We start from the raw sequence: 10,707 nt of genomic DNA, 5'->3' as shown, positions 1-10,707 counted from the left end.
CTTTAAGTATTTATAAGTGTTGATAAGGTCCCCCCTCAGCTGTCTCTTTTCCAGACTGAAGAGACCCAAATCCCTCAGCCTTTCTTCATAAGAGAGGTGTTCCAGTCCCCTAATCATCTTGGTAGCCCTTTGCTGCACCCTCTCCTGCAGTTCCCTGTCCTTCTTGAACTGGATAGCCCAGAACTGGACACAGTACTCCAGGTGTGGCCTCACCAAGGCAGAGTAGAGGGGGAGGATGACCTCCCTCGACCTGCTGGCCACACTCTTCTTGATGCACCCCAGGATGCCATTGGCCTTCTTGGCCATGAGGGCACCTTGCTGCCTCATGGTCATCCTGTTGTCCACCAGGACTCCCAGGTCTCTTTCCACAGAGCTGCTCTCCAGCAGGTCAGCCCCCAACCTGTACTGGTGCATGGGGTTATTCCTCCCCAGGTGCAGCACCCTACACTTGCCCTTATTGAATTTCATAAGGTTTCTCTCCGCCCAGCTCTCTAGCCTGTCCAGGTCTCTCTGTATGGTGGCACAGCCTTCTGGTGTGTCAGCCACCCCTCCCAGCTTTGCGTCATCAGCAAACTTGCTGAGGGTGCACTCTATCCCTTCATCCAGGTCATTGATGAATATATTGAAGAGGACTGGACCCAGTACTGACCCCTTGGGGAACACCACTCCTCACTGACCTCCAACTAGACTCTGTGCCCCTAATCACAACCCTCTGAGCTCTATCTTTCAACCAGTTATCTATTCACCCCACTGTCCATTCATCTAACCCACTCTTCCTAAGCTTCCCTATGAGGATGCTGTAGGAGACAGGGGCAAAAAAGCCTTGCTTAAGTCAAGGTAGACAACATCCACTGCCCTCCCCTCATCTATCCATCCAGTCATGCCATCATAGAAGGCATCAGAAATGATTTCCCCTTGGTGAATCCATGTAGACTACTTCTGATAGCTTTCTTTTCCTCCACATGCCTTGAGATGATGCCCAGAACGAGCTGTTTCATCATCTTTCCAGGGATGGAGGTGAGGCTGACTGGCCTGTAGTTCCCCGGGTCCTCCTTCTTTCCCTTTTTGAAGGTTGGAGTGAATAGTTGTGGTGAGCAGGACTGGGGAAGCGACTGTCCCCCTGTACTCAGCACCGCTGAGGCCGCACCTCGAATACTGTGTTCAGTTTTGGGCCTCTCACTACAAGAAAGACACAGAGGTGCTGGAGCGTGTCCGGAGAAGGGCAACGGAGCTGGTGAGGGGTCTGGAGCACAAGGCTTATGAGGAGCGGCTGAGGGAACTGGGGTGGCTTAGCCTGGAGTAAAGGAGGCTGAGGGGAGACCTTATCGCTCTCTACAACTACCGGAAAGGAGGTTGTAGCGAGGCGGGGGTTGGTCTCTTCTCCCAAGTAACAGGCGATAGGACGAGAGGAAACGGCCTCGAGTTGCGCCAGGGGAGGTTTAGGACGGATATTAGGAAAAATTTCTTCACGGAAAGGGTTATCGAACGTTGGACCAGGCTGCCCAGGGAAGTGGTTGAATCACCATCCCTGGAGGTATTTAAAAGACGGGTAGACACGGCGCTTAGGGACATGGTTTGGTGGTGGTTTTGGCAGCATTAGGTTAATGGTTGGACTCGATCTTAAAGGTCCCTTCTAACCTAGGCAATTCTGTGATCCTCAGCTCTGTGAGGATGGGAACTGCAGCTGCCACCCCCAACTTGCTCCTGTAAGGGAAGTTTGATCCACCTAACAGTTAAGATGGCCCCTGATTTTTTGGAGTTCCAGAACATACAAGCCTTTTTACATGGAAACTTTTATTCTCATTAAGATCTGTACATTCAAATCACACATACTTTTAAGTCTTTGATGGAGGTGGAACATGGGATCACAACAGCCTGGTCTGTTTGAGCAGTTTTAAGAGTTTATGCCTCAAAAGTAGCCAGGAAACTTGTGACTATTTCCTTCAACTTAGCTTCTGTCTGGTCAGAGATCTTCCCTTCGGTCCTGTTGAAAGAGTTTAAACTTCTGACACAAGAATAGATATACAGTCAATCCCCGACTAAGGCAAAGAAAAAAACCTTTACGATGAACCTTCCAATTTCTAACAAAATTAGCAGATAAATTAACACATTTCTGTTTGATGTGTGGAGCGCTATACCACTGAAACTAACATCACTTCTAAGAAATTAGTCCTGTTTAAGAACTAAGGGTTGTCAACAAATACTTTCACAACAGTTGTACCTAGTTCAACAAGGCTCCATCTTCTCTAGAGCTGCGCCTCAGAGGTGGAAGGCACATGATCTGACTCATGACACAACAAGCTAAGACCAGTCCACAGGACAGGACTGTGGAAATACTCAATCCCCAACAGTCCGCTCAGCAGCAATTAATCCACAGTACTGTAACAGCATAAAGCTGTCAAAAATATGGGAACTGACTAGATTAAGTGATTTCAGTATCGGATTAGGAGAGGTATGCAAGTAGGTTAATTTTAAGCATCAGATGGATTTTTTAAGTCAAAACTGGAGACATGAAGCTGAGCTCTGGAGAGCAGTGCAAGGACAGCAGGAAGGCTGATTTAACCTCCAGTTCTGGTACAGGCATCTTAAGGCCTGATGTTCTAGGATACACTAATAACAGTTCAGTGACCATTATCAGCACTCTGGCCATCAAGTCAATACCCTTGGGATGAAGTAAGATAAATCATCATACCTGATTGTGGAGAGGAGGGCCTGGTGCTGGCTCAGTACATGAGCTAGGAAAGCACTCTCAAATTTAGTGATTTTGCTGGGCTCCAGCTTGTCCAAGTGACCTCTTACACCAGCATAGATGACAGCAACCTGTTCCTCAATAGCCATGGGAACTGCAGGAAAGAAAGCATTCATGGCATTGGTAACTCTTATATCAGGACACATCTGACTACACAGAGGCCTTTCTTTGAAAATCGACTGCACATAGACATCATGGCTCAAGTCAGGTCTGCATTTACCAGAATGGACACAATAAATGCTGCCACAAAGACCAACCCCGTTAGCACAAGAGACTAATGGGAAATGCAGACTTGTTACATCCAAGGCACTCACCATATTGTCCTTGTTTGAGGAGCTCTGTCAGGCGTACACCACGGTTCAGCAGCTGTTGTGTGGCAGCATCCAGATCAGACCCAAACTGAGCAAAGGCAGCTACTTCACGGTACTGAGCCAATTCCAGCTTCATGGTACCTGCCACCTACAACACAAGGTATAGCTCAGACTGAGTTTGACCACCTTCTAAATGTGTCTAGCAATTCGTAGGTTATCTTCAGCTGTCACAAGTCAGCTTGGCCTTACACACCAGTCAAGTGAATCTCAAGATTACAACACCCACCATCTGCTTGGCCTTTTAACATAACCATGCTATTCCTCCCTAAAACAGTGACAGCTGATATTAAACCTCTCTAATTCCATAGTTGGACTAAAAGCATGGAGTTAGAGCATTCTATTTCTAGTTAGATCAGTACCCAGTTCTGCATACTGAAACTTAACAAGTCCTACATCTTTATGCAGATACTATTTTCCTTTCTGCCCCACCCCCAGCAGGCAATGGAAATATCAAAGAGAACCCCAAAGCTTGTTCTTTTATAATTTCATAACCCTAAGGAATCCAAAGCTTTATTCCCTCTCTATTCACAACTCTTCAGAGTGAAGTGGGTTGGAAAGCCTACGCACTACTCATTTCTAGTAAGAGAAGGAACAGCAGTTTCATGCTTACCTGCTTCATAGCTCTAGTCTGAGCAGCAGAACCTACACGGGACACAGACAGACCAACATTAATAGCTGGACGTATACCTTTGTAGAACAACTCAGTTTCCAAGAAAATCTGTAGGAGAAAATAGTTTTATTATCTTGGTCAGAAGTCTGGAAGCCTCCTCAGAGACCTGCCAGTAAGTTACACAGAAGTACTGGCATGTGAAGAAGCAGTCCTACCTGTCCATCAGTGATGGAGATGACATTGGTTGGAATGTAAGCAGACACATCACCAGCCTGAGTTTCAATGACAGGCAAGGCAGTCAGAGAGCCACCTCCAAAGGAATCATTCATTTTGGCTGCTCTCTCCAGCAGGCGAGAGTGCAGGTAGAACACATCACCTGGGTAGGCTTCACGACCAGGTGGACGACGCAGCAGCAGAGACATCTGACGATAGGCAACAGCCTGTGCAGTATAAAGAAAGCACTCAGACTTCAGTAGCTCCTTTAAAATTTTGGATTTCTAAACCTGAGGTGATCTGACAGCTACAAACATCAATGCTAGACTATGAGGCCTATAAACAATGTTTCCTGACCTGTTTGGATAAGTCATCATAGATGATTAATGCATGTTTTCCATTGTCTCTGAAGTATTCCCCCATGGAGCAGCCTGAATAGGGAGCCAGATACTGAAGGGGTGCTGCATCGGATGCTGTGGCAGACACCACAATAGTGTACTTCATGGCATCTGGACAGAATTAGACACACACACCACTGTGAGTATATTACCTCATTATGCCCATAATCAGCAAATACAACACACTGAAGCAAGCCCAGACAACATCACTACACTGTTACAGGAAAGAACACCATACTAGATTAACACATCCATTAGCTCAACTAGCTTCAGAAGTTTCAAGAACAAGTTCATAGCAGCTAGTGTCTAATCCTTGCAGACTTCTTTCCCATTTAAAATAAGTTTAAACTTTAATTAATAAACACTTGGTTCTAGAAGTAACTCAGACTGAAAGTCTGTGATTTCCTGGCTTCTGCAAGGAGATACTACCCTTTGTTTCATGGTCCTAAAAAAATTATTGTCATTAAACTGGGGGGGAGTGGGAGGGGTTGTCCTGCTAGGTATGACTTTGCTTGACCCACCAGGCAAGAGGTAAGGTTCCTGATCTCTTGTAAGCGCTGTTACATATGCAATGAGATCACCGTTTCTGATAAGAAAGTAAAGTCTACCTTTGGTCAGTAAAGTCTTTCCACTAAACTTGCAACTGCCATTTACACTGACTTGCATACAAATGAATCAAATGCCAAGTCCATAAATACTTGTAGGACATAGCTTGTAATCAGGCCTGCCTGACTGCCAAGAGGAATCTCTCTGAACTCTGCTAAAAAAAAAAAAAAAAACAAACACAAAACCAAACCAAAAAAAACACCAAAACCAAACCAAAAAAACCATGGAGGGTGACTCTTCCAGAAGCAATTGAGCAGTTTGGGGGACTCATACTAGTCTTCTAATGCAATGTAGCAAAAGAGGGGTTTTTCCCCAGACACCTAAAGATTTTTGTCCAGAAAAGCAAGCAGTTCACTCATCTAATAAGAAAAGAATTCTGTCCCTACTCGCAGTCATGATAGGTCATAGTAGTATTCAACATTATAATGAGAACAGGACATCACTAGGTTGCCAAGCTTAGCCATCTTCAAAAATCTGTACCTGCATCAGTGAGCCTCTTCACCAGCTGAGCAACAGTAGATCTCTTCTGGCCAATTGCAACATAGATACAGTACAGCTTCTTTTTCTCATCTGTTCCATCATTAAATCGTTTCTGGTTGATTATTGTGTCAATTGCAATTGACGTTTTCCTGTGTAACACAGAGTTTGGTAAATTAAGCTGCCTATGGCTCTCCCAACCCCTATGCAGTTCTGTGTTCAGCTTTGTACATTGGCACATGCTGTACAAAACATTTTTAGCTTGGGCATTTAACTTACCCAGTCTGTCTGTCACCAATGATCAGCTCACGCTGGCCACGACCGATTGGCACCAAGCTGTCCACAGCCTTAATACCAGTCTGCATAGGTTCACGCACAGAGATTCTGGGAATGATCCCAGGGGCCTTTAAGCCAACTCTTCTACGTGTCTTAGATGTAACAGGACCCTTAAAATAGAGATAAAACCCTGTTGCAATCTGTATGGCACAGATACAAGCAGAGGTAGTCAACACCTAGTTACGCTTACCTTCCCATCAATTGGATTGCCCAGGGCATCTACAACACGGCCCAGCAGCTCTTCCCCAACTGGAACATCCACAATGGCACCAGTCCTCTTCACAACATCCCCTTCCTTGATCAGTCTGTCATTACCAAACACAACAACACCAACATTGTCGGGCTCCAAATTCAAGGACATACCCTAGGGCAAAGATCACATTATCCTGAGAAAACATGTGCCAACATTTGCAAAATTTTGTCAGTTTAATACCAATATTATTCTACAGTTTAGAACATCCAACATAGTTTTATCTCAATCTTATTTGTAGCAACAGTCATTGTTCTGCTTTTATGTACAATGTCTATATATTCTTTCATACTGGTGAGAGAATCTGCCTAAGCCTTCAGCTTACTGCTTATTTAATTATACTTGCAGCAGCCTAGGATTAAGTCACTTATCTCTCTAAAAAGAACAGAAAGGATAAGCAGGGTTCAAATACAACACTTCTCTCTTGACTAGGAATTGGACAAGGGAAAAGCACCAACTTCTTCTCTGCCTAAGGCAAGTCAGGTCATTAAAAATACAGGAAGATATGTTGCAGTACTCTCAGAACAGTCAAACAGCTTTTTAACTCTAGTCCACTCTTAAGACTATAAGAAGTCAGCAAATTGCACACTGTATTGGAGCGGAGAGGCTGTTATTCAACAGTAAACAGAAAAGCCAGCCTGAAATCAAATAAAACAAAATCCAATGATAGATTAGTTCTTAATACTTCCTAGATGAAGACAAAGCTCAAATATTGGCCAAAAAACAGATACTGAAAGCATAGCTTTACAAATTCAAAGAATATTTCAAAGAATAATACTCCAAAAGGAGTATTATTTCAACTAGTTACTACACATTAAAGTTGCAATAAAGTCTGTAAAGGGTTCATATGTAACTCCAAGCATAGTCTCAGATTCTCCTTAAAAAAATCTTTCCTTCTTAAAAAAAGTCTTCTTTGTATTTCTAAGCTGAACAAACTGCTTTACTGAAAGCTTACCTTCAGTCCAGAAGAGAATTCAACCATTTCTTCTGCTTGGACATTTCTTAGCCCATACACACGGGCAATACCATCACCAATCGAGAGCACACGGCCAGTCTCCTCAAGTTCAGCAGAGGTGTCAGCTCCCAAAATACGTTCCTCAAGAATAGAGGATACCTCAGCAGTGCCTAGAAAGAGATGTTTCAAATGAGACTCAGCACATTAAGGCACAGTACAAATTCAGTAAGCTTGTCTTGAATTCACAAGCCAAGGTACCCTTTCTCAGGTATGCCATAAGGTCTAGCAAGCAACACTATTCCTTACATATGATGCATAAAACAAATAACAGCTCCTGTATTCACAGCCAATAAAAGCAGCTTCAACTCATGATTATGAGCCAGATTCAATCAAAACACTGATGGGTGTTTAGCTATCAATTTCCTTCAGTATGTCCTACACTATTAGCAATCTCTGCCCCTAGAAAGCAATTAAATAGATTAGACTTAGCTCAGAAAGAACAGACATGCTAGCTCCACTTACAGATCATTTACTTAGACTGCAGGCATCAAAATACCCTGTCAACTGATTTGTAATCCAAGATCCAAATATATTAAACAGAACTCAATACGTTTAAGGAGCAAGTTAAAGCCATAAAAACGCATTCATCTTCCTCCAATTTATTTGGCAGTATACCTCCAACAGCTTTTTATTTCCTCAGTTAGGAAACAGTAAAAAACAGTGAAACTGTTGTTTCCTAATAATACCTTTAGTCACCCTAAGCCACTTCAAAAGTCATATATGAATCACTACCAAAAATACAGCTATACAGCACCACTGCCTTCTCTAAATATCAAGATGCTGGCAGCAAAAAAGTTATACTCAAGGACACAAGGTCAAACCCAGGCAGGCCTGGGAAAGTCATCCGTTCCTTCATACTGTTACAAACAAGACAGGAAACTGGAATTTGAGGCATTTTTTCAAGTAATTCTGCAGGAGTTGAAGACTGAATTGAATCTCATGAAGCAGGTAAGCTGTGTAAGCCAACTGACATGTGACCACTCCTTTGGTTTGGGCATAATTTGAATAGTTATTAAAGTGAAGTCTCCTGGATGTGACTGTGTAACAGATAGTTCACTATTAAATACTGTCAGTACATAAAAGCCCATAAGCGTTTTGTCAACTGACATACAAAGCTCTCTAACTCCATATTCAAATTCCTTTTCACCTGATAGAGCAAGTTTTTAAACCACACTCTTATATGAAGACCTCTCTCAGACTCACCAGTTTTCTGAAAGCATGTTTTGGAGGCTTGGATGTTTCTTGTAGCAACAAATGCTGCACCCAGGGTATTTCTGGATATCTAAAATAAGTAATTGATTCAATAACAGTGAGATTTCCTCAGTCATTCAAAAAAACATTAAGAAATAACACACTGAAATTTCTGATCATGACCGTATATATTTAATGTGTCTCAGTTTTTGAGTTGAGCTTCACAGCACTCCATTCACAAGTTGTAGTTATGGAACCAAGTCCAGCATTAGACTAAGCAAGGACAGATGGTAAAGGAGATTGCTCTAAATTACTGGTTGCATTTTTCTGTGTTGCACTGATGTCACCGTCACAGCACTGCAGCAGCTCCCAAAGCAACACCTCCTCGTTTGCCACCTTTGCTCTCAACATCAAAAGCTTGGGGCATAAAGAAATCAGAGCCCCCCCTCATGGTTCTGCACAAGGAAAAAATAAGACTGTGTCTTCTAAGGGTTAGCCTTCCTAAGAAAAATTTAACTGCAAAATTTCTGAAGCATAGCTAGAGCTTATGCAATAGCAGAAATGAAAAAAAAATCTGTGATAACGAATGCATTAAAAGATTATAATCCTACATCACAAGCAAAGCTCTTAGTGCAGTCCCATGCAGCGTTATCGCTATTTCTCTGAAAGCCTAAGCAGGCCTCTCCTCTGTTCACCTTCACGAGGGACACCAGCTAGGAACGGGTCCTGACAGATCTTCGCACCCTCACTCTCCCCAGAAACACGGAAACAAAAATGCCACCTGGTAAGGCCTCACAGCTCAAATGCCTAAGCCTGACCAGGATCTAGCAGCTTTCAAGCATTAGACTGAAGCCCATCAATGCCAATCCGCATCTCCGGGGAAGGACACGCCGTCACCTAGAACCCCTCCTACCCCCCAGATGAGGGCACCTCCGCTCCTCAGCAGGGGGTCGGGTCCCACTATCACCCAGTGCTGAGGTAAGCGCCCCACACACACCCCGCCCCAGACTCCCAAGAGAGGGAGGCCGCGGCCCCTCAAATGTCACCGCGGTCCCCAAGATGGCGGCAAGCGCCCATCCCCGCCCGCTTCAGAAAGGAGTGAGCGCGCTCACCAGGGCGGTCTGCCGCGGCAGGGAGCGGACAAGGGCAGCAGCCACACGGACGGAAAGCATAGCGGCAGCAGTAGACGACTTCTCCGGAGAAAGCTGAAGCAAACAGAAGGCAGCTGATAGCCCCACACTCTCTCCAGAAAATGGCGGCGGCGCGTTCCACCCCTTTTGAAGGGCGAGGCCACGCCCACGGCGCGGGGAGGGGCGCGTCCCGGAAGTACTTCGCCGCCGCCAGTGGCCCCCTCAGGCATCGTGGTATTTCCTCTCTCTCTCTCTGGACCGCTGGGTGATTCGGGGAGGGGATGCACACCCCCCCACACCCCACTCCCCCCCCCCGGCAGAGGCTACTGTGAGGGGTGGCAGATCAGGGTGTGAGGGCTGAGGGGTGGCTGAGGGTATTGATATAGTAGCTGGTGATACAGTAGCCTTGAACAGCACAAAACACTGGGGTGGAAGGCCCCTCAGGCCTTACCGATAACAAGTTAAAAAGAACGTATGGTTCCTTCCTTACTGGAATAATGTAGCTAAGTTTGAAATGCTTTGTAAGCAGATGGGTTAAATATCTGTTAGGTTTAGTTTGATAAAAGTGTGATAAATGATTTAATCGCAAACAGGATTCCAATTAGAATTTATAATTTATTAAAGGAATAAAGGCAAGCAAACAGCGCTGGGTGTGCCGGGAGTCTCTGCCCAACCAAGACACACACCTTACAGACCCCATTTTTGGTTTATATCTCCTATACTAATACATATTCATAACTGTCTCTAAAATGGTTGGCCCTTGCCAAAAATGGGTGTATCCCCCCTCTTACAGGTCACTATGCAGATAACAACAGGACCGGTTTAAGTTGGTATTCTAGAATGTTCGCCAGGTGGCTCCTGCAAAACACAGACACGATAGACACACCGTCTCGTCTGCAGCCATACAGACAAAACAATCAAAGGTCACACTTCACCCTGTGGCCCTAACACTGTTCCACACTGACACGAATCAGTTAAGCACATTTCACAATCCCCCATTTTCTTTTTCTATGGCATTGATTCGTGTTTTTGTTTCCAACCGAGTTAATACTTGCCGAATTGGTATTAGTTTCGAATCTTCTTTTGTCTTTAGTATCATCAGGGAAAGAGTTTTCTCTTTCCCTGGTTCTGAATCAACAGGTACTGTAGCTATCTGCATTCCTTGTATAACTGAGTGTATTAGTCTAATAAAACAAGGTATAAAACATGGAATTATTAACAATCCTGCAAACGCCCCCAATATAACAATCCCGATTTTAGTAAGCCAATCACCTCCCGTAAAGTTTTCCCAGAATCCTTCTAGGTCGACTCCAGTCCAAGTCTGAACTGGGACATGTGCAATTTTCTTCATTTCTTTTACA

General features: G+C 44.4%; 1 protein-coding gene across 1 annotated transcript; it reads right to left on the bottom strand.

Moving 5' to 3' along the window:
• Positions 1-1,777: 1,777 nt before the first annotated feature.
• Positions 1,778-9,515, bottom strand: LOC141735435 (ATP synthase F(1) complex subunit alpha, mitochondrial-like). Its single transcript, XM_074568191.1, has 12 exons — positions 9,329-9,515; positions 8,229-8,307; positions 6,966-7,135; positions 5,951-6,124; positions 5,704-5,870; positions 5,428-5,576; positions 4,301-4,452; positions 3,946-4,170; positions 3,731-3,838; positions 3,064-3,208; positions 2,693-2,843; positions 1,778-1,984 (listed from the first exon to the last, which is right to left on the bottom strand). Exons 1-12 carry the CDS (start codon positions 9,386-9,388, stop codon positions 1,903-1,905), a joined length of 1,662 nt encoding a protein of 553 aa, XP_074424292.1. The 5' UTR covers positions 9,389-9,515; the 3' UTR covers positions 1,778-1,902.
• Between the last annotated feature and the right edge of the window lie 1,192 nt (positions 9,516-10,707).

The sequence above is a fragment of the Larus michahellis genome, chromosome W (genome assembly GCF_964199755.1).
Source record: "Larus michahellis chromosome W, bLarMic1.1, whole genome shotgun sequence".
NCBI lineage: Eukaryota > Metazoa > Chordata > Aves > Charadriiformes > Laridae > Larus > Larus michahellis.
This window is presented reverse-complemented; position numbering and strand designations above follow the sequence as displayed.

What these genes read in the sequence shown, in the direction of transcription:
- LOC141735435 (XM_074568191.1), bottom strand. Translation starts at nt 9,388, where the DNA reads ATGCTTTCCGTCCGTGTGGCTGCTGCCCTTGTCCGCTCCCTGCCGCGG. An exon ending in ATTGGTGACAGACAGACTGG is followed by an intron (nt 5,577 to 5,703) that starts GTAAGTTAAATG and finishes TGTGTTACACAG; the next exon opens with GAAAACGTCAATTGCAATTG. An exon ending in GAAGAGGCTCACTGATGCAG is followed by an intron (nt 4,453 to 5,427) that starts GTACAGATTTTT and finishes AATTCTGTCCAG; the next exon opens with ATGCCATGAAGTACACTATT.